The sequence below is a fragment of the Botrytis porri genome (assembly GCF_014898465.1).
Source record: "Botrytis porri strain MUCL 3234 chromosome Unknown BPOR_002, whole genome shotgun sequence".
NCBI classification, from domain to species: Eukaryota; Fungi; Ascomycota; class Leotiomycetes; order Helotiales; family Sclerotiniaceae; genus Botrytis; species Botrytis porri.
Genome location: NW_024066076.1, coordinates 2,034,742 through 2,055,946, shown reverse-complemented (window position 1 = coordinate 2,055,946; position 21,205 = coordinate 2,034,742). Strand labels below are relative to the sequence as shown.

Sequence of the window (21,205 nt, the reverse complement as noted above, 5' to 3'; positions counted from 1 at the left end):
GGTACAATCACGTATTGTTTATTGTTTACCCGTACCCGAATATATATGCCGGGAAGGACTGGCATAAATTTATGTGCACCAATGAACTGATCTCTCGAGAGGCTTTTAGCCCACCTAGTTCCACTTACTCTACTCCACTACAAAGGAAACGTTGACACAAAAAAATGTCAATGGAGTCAAGATTACAGTAGTAATATAACCTATATTCCTGAGTGTTAATGTATCAAAACGTATAGTTTGGTGTTGTGGTTTAGTGGTATAATTCTTGCTTAGGGACAATTCAGTCTTCACCGATTGATTCTCCATGTAAGAGGTCCCCGGTTCAATCCCGGGCAACGCCCATTCAATGCGCTCGTTTTGCCTTTTCTTTTGTCCATTTTGTTTTTTTTTTCACTGAGGGGAGAGACATGGTAGACACTCAAGAAATGACTACTAACACAAGACCAATAGAAGCATGTTTTGAATGGATGTATTCCACTGCCTGGATAAGTTTGTGTACGAAGTCGCATCTAACTATTCTTACTCAGTTCTGACATATGTCAAGGAATTTTTTTGCTTTTTTTCATATAGCAGCAGTAATTTTAAAAGCAAGACAGACCTCCCGTCAAGTGACATGAACCCCTATAAACCCCCCCCAAAAATGACAAAAGCAAAATAACCCGCCATCATTCTCTCAATTGACTCATAAAATTTCAATGGTATCAAACACACCCGGATAGATCTTGAAATCTCCTACCCACTTATAATTCGAAAAAGTACCCAATGCATCAGGGGCAGCAACCTCGATTGACTCCGTTGTCACCACTGCACCAGCCAGAGTGCTGATGTCAATCTCAATGCCGCCCTTTTGAGCCTTCCACTCTAGATTAGCAGTCAAATATTTAATAATGGCATCTTCGTTGAGATCCGGTAGAACACCTTCATCATGTTTTTTGATAAGAGCATCGGTGAGATGCACATTGCTTGAAGCAATAACATCATTGGGTGCCATGCTTTGTGTACCAAGTGTAGCATGCATACCAACGTATGCGGGATCTTTCGCCCACTCATCAGGCCTGGCAGAGCTCTTGCCGAGGAATACTCCGACACTATATGTGCCGTTAAGAGCTGTCCACGGTAAATCGATCTTCACTAGGTAGTCGCGTGGAAGCGAAGTTGTGGTGGCTGCTTGTCGTTTCTTGAAGCTACTTGGGGGACCAGTATAAAGTGCAGCAATGTTTTGTTGGAGAGTAGTGTTGTCTGGATGATTGATTATCTCAGGGTAGGAATAGCCAAGCCTTTCGACGTTGCGCACATCGGCGGAGGAGAAGAAGTTGCCACTCGTATCTCGATGAAATGGAGTCAAAGCTTCGTTGTATTAGTATGCGACTACGGTAGTGAAAATATCCAGGTGACTTACGGGAGTTTTGATCTTGAATTGAACCCGTTTGAATGGTAAATGTGCCTGCTCTCTGTTGGGTTGGTTCGACATATGTATCGGGATATACAGCTTGCCAAAGGGCGATTAATCTGTCGATATTTGCATGGTGAAACCAGAAAATTGGATCGAATGCAGCGACTGGAACGATGGACCTATGTGATATATTTCAGTTAGTATTGCTCCTGAAATCATTTCCCCCACCACTCTGTATATGAAGTAGAAAAATTGTGAAATTGCCAAAAAGGACAAGGTATTCTGGGAATAACTAACATATGACCATAATAAATGAAGCCTCCAGTTAAAGTATGAACAGTATCGTGAATTGATTCTATCGACTAATTAGTGATCATGTGAACTTTCACCACACACTAAACCTACCAATGTTGCCGAGGCCAGAGCCACCGGATCCCTTGTTGCTGAATTTGTTATATGGCTACAGTAAAATATCAGCGTTGATCAACTAGAGGTGAACGTTTTCGTGGTTTCAAAAAGTAGATTCCGAACTTACTTGCCAATTTGCAAAGAGAGTCATGATTTGTGTTCTGAAATTCGGTAAGTTGGCTTCGAATTGCTCTTCCGCAAGGTTGTTTTGACTCGTGGCGTCGGCATTATTTGATGTTGGCCACCGAAGTGTGTTGTTCCATATGCTAAATGGAGCAGAATTCTATCTGAATCAATAAAGTACCATTATATGAGCAGGTTCTTACTTACTTGGAGATCGCTTGGATTCAAGGGATGGAAGCTATAGGAGTACAATGGGTTGGGCACTGTTGCCGTGCTACCATTGGGATACGTGACAAAAGCGGTTGGATTGCTCAAGACATTGGGGAGGATAGGTCCATTATTGGCAGGGTTGGCAGCCCAGTCCCAATATGGTATTCTGAGAGCCAAAGATGCTTGATGATATGCTTCTGAGTTACTACCGCTGAATTGTTGCGCAATTTTGATACCCCAGGCATGTATTTGTTGCTCGTGCAATGCAAGGTAAGGTCTATGCCAGGGACCAAAAAGGTTAGATCCATGAGTACAATACCCACTGGTTCCAGCTCCTACAGCTTGAACTCCGTCCCAGGGTTTTAAGGGGTAACCGTGAATGCCTGATATTCGTTAGCCTGGAGGTTAATTCATCACCAGAGTAATTATTATTAAACATACCTGCAATTTGGTAGAAAGAGGATAATTCATTCTGATCACTACCTTGATATGCTATCATAGCTAACAAAAACAAGTTCCATTGAGTAGAATCGGCGGCGAGTGAACGAATCTCAAGACGGGGCTGTAAACCTCCATCTTGAACGCCTGTAATAGCAAGTGTACCTGCTCGAGATTTCAAATACTCGGGCTTAGATAGCGGAGAAGCCATAACAGAGCAGAGTAATGATGATAGGGCCCCGAGCCTTTTGATGAGACTTGGTACCATGTTGAGATCTGAAGAATGTGTATATCTTGTTACTAGAAATTGAAGTCCCCAACAATATGCTAGAGTCTGAGGAAATGCCCTGGTAATGAGAAGGAACGCAGAGAAAAGTTGACCAAGAAGATTATGATGAGCTCAAGATGCCCTTATATGTTGTTAAAGTACGATTCAATAGCGAATTATTGTTGAAGCAAAAACACGAAGTAGTCGTCAATCATCTCCTGTTTTATACAGAAGATCCTCGCAATGCCTTTCCTGTGCCTCAATAAACGCATCTCGCCGTAGACTCAGCCTCGTATCAAGGTAAGACCTATGTGTAATAGCCTCGACAAAAGACGAGGATCAGCTAATGCCATCAAGGAGAGCAAGCCTGAACGTAACATTGAGGCAATGAACGCATGGAATGGCGGCTCCTTGGCCCAGAACCACTTCCATGCGCTGATTTGGGCATTTCCGGTATTTTTGAGCAAGCCCTAAATGAATGATATGTTCAACGTGCAGCTTTACAGCATACGAGAAACTATTCTTGCAATGAATGTCGTCCACAAACCTGGCAACCATGTGGCTTCAACGCCCTAGCTTATACGATCACGACACCGAGGTTGCACTAAACGTTCAAACATATCGATTGGCGTATGGTGTACATCAGTGGACTGACGGGCAGATTCTTGGCACAGCTGATGTCAGGAACGCTCTCAAAATGTGGTAGACGAGCCGTCTCCTCATTGGTATCTTCGCAATTTCATCCCATCTCTAACATCTTTTGAGCTGAATATGTATAGGCATTCGAAGTTATGCATACTCGAGCTGCAATTTGAGGGATTCTCCACGATCAAGAACAAGGAATTCTGGAACATATCCGAAATGGAACGTTTCTCAATGTAATAGAATGGCCCGTTGAGTAAGAGTGCCAGGGTTAGGGAACACAAAACCACCTCTATGAACGGATTTTTGACAAAACGGATGCCATGCATGCTTTCCATCTCTTGGTTTCTGCAGAAAAAGAAATTCAATAGGGTAAGACTACGCCCATATTATCGGAACACAGGCCGAGAAGTCTGGGCATAAGGTATGTGAATCCTACATTGAACCTTTCGTACGAATAGAATACGACTTTTCTCTTCTCCAGATGACCATTTCTCATGTCATACCGCCCCAATATGTTGAGGGATGCCATCATAATGCAACGAAAAGCATGAAATAGTTGTCATGAATTATCTTTCCTATGCTCATGCTCATGACTAATCAAATGTCACACCCGAAACCAGTTCCTTGGCGTTGGTCGGAGAAATTTTGAGACATTACTCCGACGTTGTTGAACAACCAACCTCTTCTTCCTTCATCTAATATTGACACCTCGAATGAACGACCAATAATCTGGATTCCCGGGTGTCCAGATTCCCTCTTTCTTTTCATCAAATCCCCCTGGTAAAATATTTTGATTGTCATACATTTCGTCCATCAAGTTGAAACTCACATAGGATCCTGGCGTGTTTCTTGTGGTTAAGGATAAGGGGGTTGTGGTATTTGACATATCCAGATCGAATTAGTACCGGATCTGATATTGATTAATTGGTATCAACGTATGGACCTTGAAATGCTTTTGGTAGCTAAAATCTTGAGGTTGAATCGGTAGCCCTGGTGAAGAAATCTACAATCGGTCGGCATTAAAGTGACGGATTAAGGAACACTTGATGTGATATCCACAATAAGGGAGAGAAACATCCAGGGAAGATGATTTGGGACTCGAGTGAAGCACATCCATCAAACTATTCGTCTATTTTCTCTTCTATGTACCACACCTTACGGATACGATACGCATCTAATCAATAGATCATAGAAGCATCCTGTCGTGTACCTATCTAGGATCCAGGTATGCATGAAGCATCAAACAAGCATGTCTCAATGTTGTACACCACCAGCAACGACACAGCACACCACCTATGTATAATGACCTCGTTCGCAGTATATGCAAAGCAGTCATGCTAAGTTGTGGCTATTGGGTTGAAGGCTATTGTAATTCTGGCCACATTGACCCTCCTGAACAAGATACAGTTTTTTTTCCTTTTATCAAACACCATTTTCAGGCAACGAGATAACAGATACCGAGTCTGCAACAGGTCTTCATTCACTAAAGCGAATGCAAGTCAGCAGCGAAATCTAGATTTTGAAGGACGTTGTTGCTAAATCACTCACAAGGTCAAGCAAGGGATATAACAATCTTTAGTTGAAGTTGTTGAGGCTGTTAATCTTCGAAACCGAACAATGCGATAATTCATAATGCGAGTGATTATGATTTTCTCAGTGGTCTACGCTCAAGTGACAAGATGACAAGTACATATTCATCACGCTTAAAGGATACGAACAAACAATCTGAAAATTAATGGATACATCTGTCAAATATCATATACAAAGTACTGCCTAAAACTCTTGAAAGAGAAAGTGTCCAAAATGAAAAATTCTTGCCAAAATCAAACCATGATGATTTTTTCTGGTTTAAAAGCACCCGGTGGTTTGGGGTGATAGTCTCTGGGGACCCCACTAGTATTTCCCCTTTGGTTAGATTCGAATCTCATTCCACCATGCCTAGTTTTCCCATAACGCGGCTCGTTCCAATGTGTATGGCCCCAAATCCAAACGTCTCTCCAGTCCAAGAGAGGCATTGTAGTTTTAATCGAACTATGATCATAGCCATGTCCCTTGCAGCCATCAATAACATCACTGCCATGGCTATCTCCATCATTGAAGTCACGAAGCTTCTTTGCAGTCTGTTCAGGAGGTGAGGTTCCGCTCTTAGAAGGTGGCATGTGCGTTATAATGAGTATGCGCGTTTCAGCTTCATTGGGATCGTCTCTAATTTCTTGGGTTTTTTTCCTGATCCAATCGCAAGATGCGTGATGCCTTGTCGTTCTTTGCGCATTATTCTGATCACTCGGCTCACGACCTCCACCTTTCCGCTTTTCAGTCCACAACGTACAGCCAAGTATCACAACCTTGCCTCCATTCTCTTCAATGACAAAGCGATCGTTCTCCATGAACACCAGTTTTCCTAATGTATCTGGATGTCTTCCAAAGCCTCTAAGCATTTCTAATGTCCCTTCCACTGTATTACTACTGGATGGCCAGAAGTCTCTATTTCCAGCTACGAGGAAAACTCGTTTGAGTTCTGGTTTAGCACACATTCTAGCTAAGAACTGCAGATATTTAGTCTCGCTTCCTTTATCAGTATTCCCTATGTCGCCGGCAAGGATCAAATACGGAGCACGCGGCTTGAAGTCAAAATTTATATAGTTCGTCTGCTCGAGATGTAAATCTGAAACATAGTGAAATGGAATATTTTGCTTGACTGTGGGAGGAAGAACGATGAGATCATTTGGCGGACCAAAAGCTTTTCGTACTTCAGCAGTAGCAGCAGCATTACTGGAAGGGTTGATAAGACCATGTACTAAACCTCCGACTAACCCCCCGCCCGATGTAGCAGGGGCCGCTGGAGTAGATACCGTTGGCCTGGATGTTTGGGGAGGTCTAGGGGCGACTGCGAACGGATTGATGGCGACCGGTGCAGTTGTAGTTTTGACATCTGGTTGACTCGTTGAACCCGTGATTAGCCCTAGTCTCAAGCTGTCGAGATAATCTGCAACTGCTTGCTCATCCTGAGATGGAAATTTTCCTGTCGTAGTATTTCCAGATGTGGACACGACTGGTCGGGGCTTCGATGCTGGATTGGGTTTGGCTCGGATTTCCGCAAGTATACCTGCGATACCTGAGGCTCCAGTGGTATTGGCTCCTGGGCGAGGAGTAATTATTGAAGTATTAGGTACAGGCGCTCCCGGGACGGGGATGGTTCCCGTCGGTGTAGGCAGCGGATGTGTATCATGTGGAGTTGGTTTTACTCTTTGGCTGAACTGATGGGCGTGTTTTAGTGAGTCGCGGGCCCTTTGGATTATAGCCTCTTGTCCTTCCTTGGTAGTCCTTTCGATCCTGGCTTTTTCGAATGCTTCCTCGGAAGGCACTTTGTAAGATCCAGGATGGATACCATAATATTCCTTCGACATATTTTCGAAAAACCAGTGAGGATGACCAGTATCTCCGGCTAGATCGTTCTTATGAGCTGGATCGCTCATGAATTGTTCAGAGAACTTTTTATAGAAGATAGGCAGATCTAGTACTGTGAATGATCTCAGCAGCTCATCAGCACTGATACCGATATCGCGTTGCCTTTCACGGGCAAGTGCCTTTGCCCAAGCAATGTTTCCCGCCTCCCATTGTATCCAAAAGTCTATATTGCGCGGTATCGAGGGCTGAGATATTCCACCGGAGTCTGGTCTGGTAGACGCCGAGGAAGTTGTACCTGAAGTCACAGGCGGCGCAGATGTTGTCCCGCTTCCTATTCCTGTGCCGGATCCCGAAGGACCTGTTGCACCTCCTGGTGGTGCGAATCCTGTCGGTATTCCTGTTCGTCTGCCTGGTCCTGTTGCACCTCCTGGTGGTGCAAATCCTGTCGGTCTTCCTGTTCCTGTTCCTGTTACTGTTCCTCTGCCTGGTTCTGTTGCACCTCCTGGTGGTGCGAATCCTGTCGGTCTTCCTGTTCCTCTGCCTGCTCCTATTGCACCTGGTGCTGCAGGTGTTATGCCTCCACCAGCACCTGGAGCTGAGGTTCCTGAGGGTCCTGGTAGACCAGTTGCTGTCCCACTTCCTCCTCCTCCACCTCCACCTCCTCCAGCACCTGGACATGGAGGACCGGGGGAACCTGATGGACCTCCTGATGGACCTCCAGGTGGCGGCTTCCTTTTTTCTGACCACAACGAAAGGGGTGTCGGTCGCAATCTCGAAAGAGGCTCCAATTGCCTCCTCCCAATCTCTCCAACATCAGTAAAAGCTTTTCCCTTTCCCCTATATTTTTGTGCACTTTGACGATTACGATTATAATCTAGCACGAACCCCTCATTGGATTCATATCTTTTAACTCTTTTGGGTCTACTTTGATTGACTATCGCTTGTCCTGCTTCTGCCAACTCATCTATTCTGACAGCGGCAGTAGGTTCCCAAGGACGCGTTTTGCGCTTATCAGGATTGACTCTTTTGGGAAACATGGTGATTATATTGACGGTGACGGTGAATATAAAAAGTAGTATTGCACTAGTTCCGATGACAGTGGCGAAAGTTCGGATTCCGCGTAGAATGTCGAGTTCAATTGGCATCTATATGATATTGATGAGTTGAGTCGACGTACTTTGGTGACGGATTTCAGACAAGGGATAAGTTTTTATCATTTGAAGCTCTTTATGATTTGTTTTCTTGTTGATTTTGACGAATAATGCCGGAACTGGTATAGATGCTCTTCGATGGATAGGGATGGGGTGATTGCTAGATTCTTTGTCAAAGTAGACAAGAAATTGATACCAAAGAAATATCGAGCGTCTCTTTTCTTTGAAAGAGAAAAGCTGCGTCTGCTGGTATACTGGAAGTCAATTTATGATTTGAGGATGCATTTCTAAATTCAATGGCAGTGGAGAGTCCTACTCTACTTCCTTGATACTCACTTTGGAACGATTCTTTATCCACAACCAATAGTGTTCACTATTCACTCATGAATTTTGCGATATACATCGCACTTTGTGCTCCTATTTCTGTCAAACAATCTAGAGCTGCGACACAATAGTCCAAGCAAGAGAGATGAGAGTCCGAAGTTTCTTCTGCGAAGGAAAGAGACTCGTAGATAAAAATCATTCCAAAGTGTGATGCAGAAACTCGAAATATTTTCGAACAATGCTGTATAAAAATCCTAGCATCCGATAAAAGCTCCAAATGGACAATAAAGTAATCTTACCATGTTCCCACATGAGTAATGAAAATTTAAGAAACAACAACTCGATAACGAAAACAAGAAATAACAAAGAAACACACCTCAACTCTCCCACCTCTCCCAATCCTCTCCTACAAGTCATCAACTTCCTAATCCCAATACCAAAACAAAAAAAATAAACCACCAAACCATAACCAGCCATCTCGCTAACACTTCCAACAACTCCCTCATTATTCATAGCGAGAAACCCCTCCTCCCCCTCCTTGCATTTTAAGGCTTCCTTACTCAAACTATAAAAGAAATGCAAATTTTAAGAGAATTATGTAAAACTACAACAAAAAGAAACAAATCAACCAGAACAGGGAGGGAGGTGTGTTGATGGCGGGTGTGAGAGAGATGTGGTATCTCTATATTGGTTTTGAATAGAAGACAGAGGCCAAGGAGATGTTTTCGTGACGATGTGGAGTTTTGAAGTTTGGTTGTAACCTTAGATACATAGGTAATTATATAGTGCGGAGGTGATGATGTTGCGGTTTTGATGGTGTGGTATTCTTGCTGCCGAGATGTGTGTGTAGCAATATCATTTCATTAATAGTTGCAGAGTAATTACGGAGGTATCAGCAACAAAAACCGTGTATATCTCCCAGTCCAGAAAACGACAACAAGAAATCCAGTTTCTCGCACTCCGACAACGTGACTGTTGAGTCTTGACTGAGTTTACAAAAATTATGTTCCCGCTATGATTAAAGAACATTATAGCAGGAACATAGCTACTCGGATCCTACAATGAAGCTTTCAAACGTAAGATCTTGTGTAATTCTCGTCGTACCCATCCCATCAAACTTCTCCCACACCACCCCTTACCCTTCAACATTCTATAAAACTCGTGAACAACATCCATAGATACCGGTATATTATGAAGGCTTCTTTCCCTCGTGGTAAGGAATACTCTGTGAACACATTTAGATAGCAGTCTGGTAGGTAATAGCCGCATAACGTATCGTAATACCAATCACCCTAACCATCTACTCCTATCCATACAATCCCCAAAAATACCACCATCACAATCCCAGATATTAACCACTACATCCCATCCATGAAAATGTCACCACCACCCCACGAATCTCAATTTCTACAACCAGCCAAATAGCATAGCATAGCAAGAAACATATTCTATCATATAATATCACGAAGTTTTCACCTTCAGATCTAATCAGACCAGATCAGATCAATCGGACAATATCAAGTATCCAAACCTTCGAGGAGATGAAAGGGCAGCGTCAGTGTCCAATATACAATATCAATTTACAATTAACCTCGCTATTAACCTAATTTACTACACGCAAGAGATGTAAAATAAAATAAATAAAACAGACGAATAACTCTCAACATCTACTTGCGCCGCAACTTCGGAGAAGTAAGAAGATCCAGAACTTAGGAGAATTACAATGGATTAGTGGATCAGAGTCACTCGACGAACTTGGATGCTTTCTCGGTATATAGTTTTTAGCGTAGAAAGGGGGATTCGGTACTCATACATACAGAGGTAGATACATACATAGATAAATAAATAAACAAGTATTTCCCTACTCACATATCTACGTAAATCTTGCCATTCAATTCCCCTTGCATCCCGTCAGATATCATCTTGGTGAAATATCTTGGTGAGGAAAACTAACCAACAAACCCAAAATGTGCTTCTCAACTCCGAGTATAGCGACACTCGGTGTAGCTCTAAGAGTCACACATGCCCAAACACCCGCTGATAGCTGGCTAATCATATTTCGTAACATTGCGCGCCTTTTTTTTGGAAATATAACTGTGACGCCTGGAAAATGGATTAGTCCTTCTAATATGCTTTCCGCATTCCATACATCCCATATTACCCTATCCTATCCAATCCCCAAACAAAACAGCCCCCTCATTGAACTTAAAACCCCTCTCACACACTGTAGACGTAACCACCCAACCCTCTATCTACCCCCACCACCACCCTCCTCAATATCGCCACCAACCTCAACACAAACCCTAACAACACCTACATGCTCCTCCTCCGACTTCACGACCCCCTCTCAATACCCCACTCTCATCCCATGTCTCGCTTCTAACACCACCACGCGCCCGCACTGGTGGCAAGGAAACTACACCATCTCACCTCCCTCTCTCCCTCTCTCCCTCTCTCCCTCTCTCCCCCTCTCCCTCTCTCCCTCTCTCCCTCTCTCCCTCTTCCTCACCACCTCCAATAGTATCACCGCCTTGCCCCCATCACAGCCTACACAAACATCAAAAGCCACACCTACCCATTCTCCCTCTTCCGAGTTCCCACAGCCAGGAAATTATTATATGTGGGAAGAAGCAGTAAACGTCACGTATTATGCTGAGACGACGGCAAGATTTATCTTTTTCGCTAAAGGGGACTGGTGTGGAAGGAGGACGGCGAATTGGTTTGTAAGTAGCGAGTAGTGAGTAGCGAGTAGTGAGTAGCGAGTAGTGAGTAGCGAGTAGTGAGTAGTGAGTAATGAATAGTGAGTAGTGAGTAGTAAGTAATGAGTAATGAGTAGTGAATAGTGAGTAGTAAGTAATGAATAGTAAGTAATAAGTAGTAAGTAATGAGTAATGAGTAGTAAGTAATGAGTAGTGAGTAGTGAGTAATGAGTAGTGAGTAATAAGTGAGGTGGTGATAGAGGGAGTGGTGTGAGGGGAGAGAGAACGAAATACTTTCTCCTCAGTAGGCATTTAGTTTGTAATTCCCCATGGGATACATGAATTCTCTTGTACAGCGTAAATAAAGATGAGCTAGGTGAATACAATCTTTTGAGACACTTGACTGCTATGATAGTTCAACAATAGATAGCTCTTCTTTCGATCACGGAGAGCTTTCTTTTGAAGAGAAGTGTTTGTACCAAAAATCGTTTCAATTTATACTAAGGTATAGTGCTGCCCTTCAATTTCGTAATTTCGTAACCCCATAATCCCACAACGCAATAAGAAATTAATAATACACCCATACAACTGTGGACTTATACACTCATTCGTATACCGGTCCATCCTAACCTTTTCAATTGCGTAGACCGCTCCTCATTTGTTAATTGCCTTTCTAAGCCTTTCCTCCATCATTCTTTGGTACACTAACAACAGCAGGTACAACCACACTATTAAGGTTTCGAAGTGCCTACAAATCACTACGATTAGCACCATCTACTTTACTCCCATCAAACCATCCACCAGATAAAAGATAAACTCACCTTAACGAAAAATCCCTCACTAGGCACATTGCCATTCCACGCATCCTGGACCTTTGTAATCTTTCCCTCTCCACCCTGTTCTTCCGTCCAAATACTCACCTTACTTTCAATAGTCTGTTCCATGCCCCCCTTCAAAACGTATTTCGTCTTCAAATCCATCTCGATTGGATTTCCAGCACTCGTTACCTCATGCCCGAGACGTTCTATATTGCTACAAACGGTTTTTAATCCAAACCATTGAGCAGAATACTGTTTGCGTCCTTCGGCATTGGTGATTTGATCCGCGAAGACGGCGTTGTCAGACCAGAGAGATAGTTTTTCGAGGGAGGGGAGACCTGCGAAGAGCTTGTGGGATGTTTAGTTTTTGATTTGGGTACAAAGACAGGAAATAAATGAGGGCAAGAGGATAGAAGGGAAGGGATAGGAGAGAACGAGAAGCAAAAGCAAAGGCCAGAAGCAGCAAAAGAAAGAAGAAAAAATCATACATCCAAAACACTTCCCACCACCACCTTCTGTTTCTGATTCAACTCCACCCCCGTCGCCGTATGAATATTCGTATTTTCAATTCCCAACGCACTGAATCCCTCGGTGCCCACACTTCCAGAACTCGCATGGGCAGAGCCCGAAGTCGTATTATACAATCTACTTCCCTTTCCCGAATCTTTTGAGCCTCTACGGGCATTATCGGCACTGGGGATTCCTGATGACATATTGAGGATTGTAAGGGTAGTATGAGAGATTGGTCTGACTCTCGCTGTCGAAGTATTGCAAGATGATGTAGTAACTTTACTTCCAAAAGTGATCTTGCTCGCAGATGTAGATGTAGATGTTATTTTTTGCAGAGATCTTGAGAGTGAGGAACGCATGAAGTACTCGCTCGTGATGATGAATTGAGTAGGAACGTTGATGAAGGAATAGATAGAAAGTAACAATGAGGTTGAGAAAGAGATAGGGAATGCTTATACCTACCTGTCTCTTCTATTATATATCCATAAATCACGTAACTACTACTTAGTACCTCATATTTACCGCCCTAAATTATGATGTAAGGTAAATAAAATATTCTGAGGGGCAATTACCGTATCTACCTATCTAGATGCTCGTAAATCGACACGAGTCTTGACATCATTGATGTTTAAATCCGGAAGGGGTATGGTCAGTGTTTTACCCCACATGATCTACTAAAGCTCCCATTATTAGTGTCTGATTAGACATTAACCTCTGTGATATCAGATTACGGACCTTTTCCAGATATTACCCACCGTATTCATTTGGGAAAATTCGAAAATACGGTAGTTAAAAATCTGACAGAGAAAATCAACCACACCGCCGAATTTCTGCTTTAAGTGGCAAGGAAGTCGAAGAGGTCATGGGATTTATTTTTGATGAAGCTCTTCTTCGTAAGTATCTGGGTATCACAATGGCTACACAGCAGGATGGAAAATGAAGGATGGAAAATATAACGTAAAAGATGAAATGTATAAATGATAACAAAACAACAGCTTTTTAGTGTGAAAAATCAATTGTAATAATGCTATGAATGCTATCATCTCTACCAATCATGGGTATTTTCCCCATGCATCATCAATAACGTCTCAACTCCATTTTTGGTATTCGTATGCGTTGCATATTCGTGATTCATAAGTGTCCCTCCACTCGCAATTGTCCTCCCTTGGTCACCATAAAGACCTAACCTTTAATGCTTCCCTCAAGCTTGCACAAGGAAGCTACCTTGCTTGCAAGATCATCGGCTTCACTTCTTGTGGCAGCTTCGGCATATACTCTCAAAGCATCTTCCGTGCCACTTGCTCTGGCGAAACTTCTACCATCCTTGAATTTGGCGACAAGTGCATCGATTTGTTGTTGTGTACCTTGTGGCTCCACGAGTTTTCTCTCGGCGTCAGTTGTCTTGAAAACGTTTCTATCGGCAACTTCAACTCGGACAAGACGATTGGGTAAGTCAATATAGGTAGAGTCCCATTCCTTTGGTGTCCAAGACTTGTGGGCGAGGATTGTTTCAACCAGTAGCACATCAGAGAGTGCATCTCCAACAGTTTGATTGATTAAATCGGTGAGAGCACGAAGAGTTTCCAAGGCGTTGGCCTGAGCAGGAGATTCTGGGGTCGTGCTAGCAAACACTTTCAAAGCTTGTTGGGAGAAGACTACAGTCCCGTGGCCATTTGCTTCGAAGTAAACACCAACATCGAATTTTGTAGCAGCATGATGTAACCATTTGACACCAGTAGGAGTGCAAACGACAGGAAGCTTCAAGGTCTTCTCAACATACTTTGTACTAGCACCATTGGCGTAAGCAGTTTGTACAACACCGATTCTCAATTCATCCGCCAATCCAGCTTCTCTAGCAAGATCGCCAATGAATGAAGCTGCGAGTGTAGCAATTCTATCACCATCCAATAGGCGGAAACCATGATCAGAATCATTGAAATAATAGATGATTCTGTCAGCATCTCCATCTAATGAGCAGCATCGATCATTGTTTCCAGCTTTCGATGAAGGAGGAGCTCGTTGTTTGGTCTTGACATAATCGGCACCGCACTGTGAAATATAAACATTAGTCACTGAAATCAACAATACAAAAATTACTGACCTCGTGGTTTAAGCTCTCTGCTTTCAAAACATCATCGTTGAGTACTTTGATGTCGAGAATTCCCTTTGGTAGATACTTGATCAATTCAGCCAATTTAGGACCTCCAACACCGTTGGCACAATCAACGGTGACTGAACCAGTAGCTTTCTTTCCCTTCATAGCTCTCTCGAAAGCCTTGGCCAACTTCTCATAGTACCCAACCTCACTAACATCCCCATAAGCTTGTGGTGTACCCTCAGTGTTTGTGCATCTAGTCAAATAATGCAATTGAGGTGTGGTAAGCAACTTGTAATCCGTATAATCCGTTCCCGTCGCCTCAAGAGCATCGATAAGAGCCGCCACCAATTTTGGTCCCGAAGGTCTAGTATCTCTGGCATAAATAACTCTCGCAGGAGTTTCCGGGTTGATTTTTAAATCCTTCTCCAACTTGCGATAAACGTTGACCACATCCTCATTCTTCGCATTGGCCAACTGTGTACTGTATGCCTCCCAACTGTTCTCCAACATTTCTCCCATCGGATCAACTAACTTCACACCGTTATCCTCAGGTGGGTTGTGCGACGCCGTAATCATAACTCCAATGGTTTGACCACCCAATTTGCGCGATCGAAGAGCAGCGACGAGACCAACGCGAAAGACGACGGAATCGAGAAGATTAGCCTTCATACGAAAGCCCGCGGTTCCATATTGGAAAACCCGATCGGCAGGTTTGCGGTGCTTGTTTGAAGCTTCGAGAATTTTGGAATCCATATTGTCTGACTTGATGAGCGAAAATAAAGACCTGTAACAGAGAGAAAGGCTGGGGGAGAGAGGAAGATTATAAGAGGACTGTAAGATCCCAATATAATTATCCAGTTTAGGGTGCTCCAGTGCGTGTATTTATTCCTGATCTTCTTTTCTTATTACCTTATAAGTATTCAACGTACCTGTGTTGAGATTTGTCTATGCGTTTCTATGCGTTGGACATAAAATTTGAGGGGCTGACATTATTAGGTAGGCAGGTAGGTAGGTACTTAGTTTATGTTCTATTTAAAGATTTTATCGATTTTGTTTGGAGCTGCATAATTTGCGCATAAAATGGCGCAAAGTGCCAGGTGGTGGTGACCTTCAGCTACTATGAAGATTATGCTGTGGTGCGTATTAATAAGCAGGTTCCCAGATTCAAATACGTACGATTTTAGCTCTAATAAAAGCCTCACAAGGAGACTTGACTGAATATCTAACAGGTATCGCTTTTTGCTATTTGAAGCCTCACTCATTATTTGGTATCAGAATTGGATTTATCCGATCTGTTGTAATTATTTCTTTTGTTTATCTTGAAGCTATTACGATCCTACACATAAAGTGTCTGGAAAATATCTGTCTCGCTATTCCAGATTACGCACCATCGCTCAGTTGCGAAATATACCGTGAAACTCCTGTACTGTATGCAGTGACCACCCGGATACTCCATCCATGCATGAATATGTGCAAAAGATACCCCTTTTATAATTGTCCATCCCACAAGAATTATCACCTCCCACCCCACTTCCCCGAATGAGGTTGAAAGCCTGTGTTACAGTGAACACTCAACCATACAACTCATCTTCATCAATATCACCCATACCCATTGCGTCGTCTTCATCATAGTCATCTTCATCATAACCATTACCAGTCCCATTCACTTCACCTCTCCAATCGTCACCAGCCGGCTCATTTGTCTCATCCTCAACTTCTTCGACGATTTCCTCCTCGCCATCGACAATACTACCTGCAACTGAACCGGGAGCCGTGGATGCATCTCTACTGGTAACTTTACTTCCCGTAGCGACACTACCAGGTCCAGACCTAGTGCCAACAGTCTTGAAAATATCTCTGATAGCTTCATAGTTGATCTTCTTACTCCAACTTCTTTCCTTCATTGCGTTGACAGCTGCTTCTGCTGGTGTACTAGCTACACTAGTTTGCCCTTCTCCAATTCTTGGTTTCTTCTTTCTCGCTCTAGTAATCTTTGGTGGACCCATAGCAGCCTTTCTCTTTTCGAAATCCTTTTGTTGTTGTTTGCGGAGCCAATCTTTATTTGCATTGAGCCAAATTTGTTCTTTCTTAGCAACCTCAGCATCAGGTAATACGCAATTAATGACTTCTTCGTCATCAGCAAATTCATCCTCTCCGATGTGAGTATCCATGCTAACATACTTTTGAGGGTGGTTTGCTTCCGCGTAGAGAAGGTGAATATGTGCTTTCTTTTGGGCTATAGCAAAACTAATTGCATGCTCCTGAGTATGAGGATCGGAAACCATTTCTGTAATTTGTTGCTCGAGTTCATCTTCTACAGCGAGCCATTCCTCTGGCATTTCGATAGGAGGTTCATCATTTCGTGGACGACCCGGGCCTCTAGTGTGTGCACCGGCGTGTTCTTCGAGTTCTTTGGCAGCTTCTGCATCGGCAGGCTCAACGTCGCCAAACTCAGCAACAAGTTTGTTGAACGATGTACCTGATTCATCTTCGATGGCGTCGTCCAAAAGTCGTGGATCAATGTTTTCCTCTCGGGAGGTAGGAATTGCAGGAATAGCATAGCCATCGGCATCGCGTCGTACTTCTCCTGATGGTACTGGAGCTCCAGAAGTAGACTTCTGTCTCTTATTTCTTTCATCGTTTTCCTCTTCGGTATCCTCCGCATTGTCTTCGTGGGTCTCACTTGCTTTACCTTTGCCCTTTCGCTTGCGCTTCTTCTTCTTTTCTTCCATTTCTTTGAGGTAGGCTTCAGATTTTTGGTAGAATGAAGGAGGGTCGTGTGCAGATTCCAAGAACTCGTTGTTGAGAAATTCTTCAACAGTAAGTGCACTACTTGGTGTTCTCTTGAATTCCTCTAAACGCTTTTGAATAGTGGCTGTTGTGACTTTGACGACATAAACTACTTCGGTGACTGTTCGACGAAAATTATTCATTCGTGCCGCTAGGATTAAACAAGCACCACAGACACCAGAAGGTCTTCTTCCCATAACCATCCAATCCAGACTCATTCTTCGAACCATACGAATTGCATCATCGGCGACCTTTTCGGTTTGTTCGTAGAACTCGAGTTTGGAAGCAAATTTCCAGATCAAATCTTCGGGTAGAACTGGTAAAATGCCATCCGTAGCCAATGAAATCTGCTTGTGAAGAGCTTTGAAATATTTACCGAGTGTGAATACGTTAACCTGTGAATGTCAATAAAATGCCAAATGACATGGCAAGGATGCAAACATACCTGGGACTTGTCGGCAAAATCAATAAGCATAACTCTGCATGGCTGTTCCTTTCTACAGGCACTGTACAAGCAAACAGCTGCCACAAGATCCGTTCTACGACCTTGAATAAAATTGTTCATCGATGCAAGTTTGAAGATTTGATGACCAACACCGACGACTTGATCCGAAATTCCAAGTTGATTTGCTAAAGCTTGCATGACACGTTTTCCTATGTGGTGTTAGCTTCTTCAAGCAGAGAAAATAGGGGTCTCGTCAGCACTGACCTTCGCGAAGAGTATTCTCCTTATTACTTTCCCCTCCACCAGCTCTTCTAAAGGCAGGCCCCATGGTTTGAGCACCACCTTGATCCGCACCAACATGACTCCCTTGAACGATTGCAGCACCACTGCTACTTTCCCCGAATTGAATTTCTGAAACAATATTTGAATCATCAACCACAGTACCGCAGTTATGACATACACCATCTTCGATTTGAGGGTTAGTACATTGTGGATTTGGACAAGCTGGTCGTGTTTTGCCTCTTGCAGCACCCATGGCAGCTTTTCGAGAGAGTGCAGTAGGTGCTTTAATCGGTTTCATATTCCTCAAAGGATTGGGCCGCGCCAGCGGTACTTTTGGTCGTGGAGGCATGCTGATGAATTGATGAATTAACAACTGATACAGACAGCCAAGTATGATTTACCCCTCTACCCCGCGATACTCCTCTCTTGCCCCCTAATGAAATTGGATTAATTCTCGTCGTCGCAAAGCAATTGGCAAAGCATCAATTACTACACGTGATAGTAGTATATGCTTGATGAGAAGGATTGGTTGAAATATTTGTTTCGATGGCGACGTGGAAAGCAAGAGTTGAGCTGGGTGTTGCTGTGTGGAAGGATGCGAGAGTTTTCCAAAAGAGAGAAAGGATTTGTGTTGTTTTAGCGTAGTGGTTAGCTAAATGGACTCGCCCTTTTTTTCACTATTCGTTGGTGGGGTACGGAACGAGCTAAGCCACTTTCATTGATTCAGCGAACAGAAAAATTATTATTTTGGAACCTTTGCTTTGAAGATTCACTCAATTCACTCATCAATGGTAGATTTTATTCATAACTATTGAAGTATGGGATATAAAATATATAGAAAATTCTGGAGGATAGATAATTCGTATCTTGAGTAATCTCTTGATTAAGATTCGATATTACAAGAAGTCTTGGTGAATTGCGAGATCTTTTATACCCAACTATCTACTCCGTTGGGTATGTTGGAGTGAAGGAAGTAAAGAAAGAGAAGATAGCATTGAGAATGAGGTTAACCTCCGACTTTCCGTTCCCTCCTCCTATCAGTGAGTGTAGGGGTTACGCGAGCACGTGCCCAGCCAGAATTGCTCGTGGTCTTCAAGCTATCACTTCCATTGTTGGTGTACTTCGTACAAGATACCTAAGAGTAGCTACTAGATATGTGAGATGAGGTGTAAGAACTACTATGAAGAACATGAAAGATATGAAAGATATCAAAATGTTGAATTGATCCAAAGTAACAATGACCCAGTCGTCTCCGTTATCATCTCTACCATCATCATCATCATCATCATCATCATCACCATCCATGCATACTAGGTAGCAAAAGAAATCCCTATCATGATGTTGTCAGGTAGAATTCTGGATTCTTGGTGTTTTCCCCAGTAACTTTCTATCAAAATGTTGTTTAACCCTGTCCTGCAAATAATCTCCGAGTCTAAAGTGGAAGGCGGTGGTAGAATCTCGGCCGCTTGCTGAGAAAAAAATCCCTGCATATTGAGACATTTTGGTGCTTTTATCAACCTTGAAATCTCTTGAATAAACACAAACAATTTATCCTTTTTCTCTTTTTCCACCACCCTTCCATCACCTCTACACTTTTTTTCTTCCTCTCCCTTTCATCATCTCTTGTGCTACTTTCAAGCAAAACACATACATAATCATGGCTGACGATCCAATGAAGGGATTGGAGCATTCCGAGGCTCATTACTTCAACAGGTGAATATACACTCTTCAATCCAATCTTTGCCGATAAGGACGGTTTATGCTAATCTTCAACACAGTTACAACCATCATGGTATGCAAAACATTCAATGAGATACCAAAGGAAAATGCTAATCAATACATAAAGGTATCCATGAAGAGATGTTGGTATGTAATCTACAAGCAGGAACAAAACTGCTTCTCTCAAACTTTGCCCCGCTTGCTGACCACACAAATAGAAAGATGAAGTCCGCACTCGGTCATACATGAATGCTATTGTGCAAAACAAGCATCTTTTCAAGGACAAGATCGTTCTTGATGTAGGATGTGGTACCTCCATTCTCAGCATGTGTGTATTTTCCCCTTCCATCATCTCAAAAGTCCAGAAACTGATTGGATAACAGGTTCGCTGTCAAGGCCGGTGCTAAACACGTTATCGGTGTCGATATGTCCACCATCATCGAGAAGGCCCGTGAGATTGTCGAAGTCAACGGCATGTCCGACAAGATTACATTACTCCAGGGAAAGATGGAGGAGGTTGTACTTCCATACCCAAAAGTTGATATCATCATCTCAGAATGGATGGGCTACTTCTTGCTCTACGAATCCATGTTGGATACCGTTCTCTACGCTAGAGACAAGTACCTTGCGCCAAATGGTTTGATCTTTCCTGATAAGGCTACCATCTTCATGGCTGGTATTGAGGATGGAGAATATAAGGATGAGAAGATTGGATGTAAGTTTTCAGAAGATTTTCAGGTCGCCGATGTTTTCTCCAATGTTCGCATACTAACGTATAAAAGTCTGGGACAACGTTTATGGTTTCGACTATTCTCCTCTCAAGGCTACCGCTCTCACCGAACCTCTCGTCGATACCGTCGAGATCAAGGCTGTCGTTACCGACCCCACCGCAGTCCTCACCCTCGATCTTTACACATGCACCAAGGAAGATCTCGCTTTCTCCTCTCCTTTCAAGCTTGATGTGCGTCGCAATGATTTCGTCCACGCTCTTATTGCATGGTTCGATATCGATTTCACCGCCTGCCATAAACCTATTAGATTCAGCACTGGACCCCACACTAAATACACTCACTGGAAACAAACTGTTTTCTACTTGAGAGAGGTCTTGACTGTTGAACAAGGAGAGCAAATTGTTGGACGATTGGACAACAAGCCAAATGAGAAGAACCCAAGAGATTTGGATGTTAAGATTCAGTACAAGTTGGAGACTACAGATCCATTAAGACAAGCTGAAGGAGGTGCTGAATATAAGATGTGCTAGAGAGCTCTCCATAATTCCTAAGTGATGAAGGAGGGAAGAGACTTTCGCGGCTGAGAGCGCAGTCTCTTTTAGGGAATTTAATTCTCTCATTTATCAATCAAGAGATGATTTGATAATGCTATGAATGAACTGAACTGGGTATTTCCTTTGGCGTCAAAGACGGACCCATTCAAGATGAAAAAATGGTTGGTTGGATGGGAATAACGAGATCTAAG

At 43.1% G+C, this 21,205-nt stretch overlaps 8 protein-coding genes across 8 annotated transcripts; 2 read left to right on the top strand and 6 right to left on the bottom strand.

The window, feature by feature from the left end:
• Positions 1 to 453: 453 nt before the first annotated feature.
• On the bottom strand, positions 454 to 3,062 carry EAF01_001628 (uncharacterized protein). Its single transcript, XM_038909878.1, has 7 exons — positions 2,576 to 3,062; positions 2,132 to 2,517; positions 1,929 to 2,084; positions 1,799 to 1,853; positions 1,691 to 1,748; positions 1,400 to 1,572; positions 454 to 1,347 (listed from the first exon to the last, which is right to left on the bottom strand). The coding sequence occupies exons 1-7, from the start codon at positions 2,838 to 2,840 to the stop codon at positions 683 to 685; spliced, it is 1,758 nt and encodes a 585-aa protein (XP_038774690.1). The 5' UTR covers positions 2,841 to 3,062; the 3' UTR covers positions 454 to 682.
• A 2,246-nt stretch (positions 3,063 to 5,308) lies between these two features.
• On the bottom strand, positions 5,309 to 8,038 carry EAF01_001627 (uncharacterized protein; the record flags this gene model as incomplete). Its single annotated transcript, XM_038909877.1, has 1 exon — positions 5,309 to 8,038. The coding sequence occupies one exon, from the start codon at positions 8,036 to 8,038 to the stop codon at positions 5,309 to 5,311; it is 2,730 nt and encodes a 909-aa protein (XP_038774689.1).
• A 2,297-nt stretch (positions 8,039 to 10,335) lies between these two features.
• EAF01_001626 (uncharacterized protein) lies at positions 10,336 to 11,390 on the top strand (the record flags this gene model as incomplete). Its single annotated transcript, XM_038909876.1, has 2 exons — positions 10,336 to 11,091; positions 11,376 to 11,390. The coding sequence occupies 2 exons, from the start codon at positions 10,336 to 10,338 to the stop codon at positions 11,388 to 11,390; spliced, it is 771 nt and encodes a 256-aa protein (XP_038774688.1).
• Positions 11,391 to 11,740: 350 nt separating this feature from the next.
• On the bottom strand, positions 11,741 to 12,598 carry EAF01_001625 (uncharacterized protein; the record flags this gene model as incomplete). Its single annotated transcript, XM_038909875.1, has 3 exons — positions 11,741 to 11,815; positions 11,889 to 12,233; positions 12,374 to 12,598. The coding sequence occupies 3 exons, from the start codon at positions 12,596 to 12,598 to the stop codon at positions 11,741 to 11,743; spliced, it is 645 nt and encodes a 214-aa protein (XP_038774687.1).
• A 979-nt stretch (positions 12,599 to 13,577) lies between these two features.
• Positions 13,578 to 15,246, bottom strand: EAF01_001624 (uncharacterized protein; the record flags this gene model as incomplete). The annotated part of the gene is made up of 2 exons (XM_038909874.1): positions 13,578 to 14,444; positions 14,497 to 15,246. 2 exons carry the CDS (start codon positions 15,244 to 15,246, stop codon positions 13,578 to 13,580), a joined length of 1,617 nt encoding a protein of 538 aa, XP_038774686.1.
• Positions 15,247 to 16,064: 818 nt separating this feature from the next.
• EAF01_001623 (uncharacterized protein) lies at positions 16,065 to 18,359 on the bottom strand (the record flags this gene model as incomplete). The annotated part of the gene is made up of 3 exons (XM_038909873.1): positions 16,065 to 17,678; positions 17,729 to 17,937; positions 17,993 to 18,359. 3 exons carry the CDS (start codon positions 18,357 to 18,359, stop codon positions 16,065 to 16,067), a joined length of 2,190 nt encoding a protein of 729 aa, XP_038774685.1.
• A 657-nt stretch (positions 18,360 to 19,016) lies between these two features.
• Positions 19,017 to 19,315, bottom strand: EAF01_001622 (uncharacterized protein; the record flags this gene model as incomplete). Its single annotated transcript, XM_038909872.1, has 2 exons — positions 19,017 to 19,145; positions 19,190 to 19,315. 2 exons carry the CDS (start codon positions 19,313 to 19,315, stop codon positions 19,017 to 19,019), a joined length of 255 nt encoding a protein of 84 aa, XP_038774684.1.
• A 352-nt stretch (positions 19,316 to 19,667) lies between these two features.
• Positions 19,668 to 20,990, top strand: EAF01_001621 (uncharacterized protein; the record flags this gene model as incomplete). The annotated part of the gene is made up of 6 exons (XM_038909871.1): positions 19,668 to 19,723; positions 19,789 to 19,802; positions 19,857 to 19,876; positions 19,948 to 20,057; positions 20,113 to 20,444; positions 20,512 to 20,990. 6 exons carry the CDS (start codon positions 19,668 to 19,670, stop codon positions 20,988 to 20,990), a joined length of 1,011 nt encoding a protein of 336 aa, XP_038774683.1.
• Between the last annotated feature and the right edge of the window lie 215 nt (positions 20,991 to 21,205).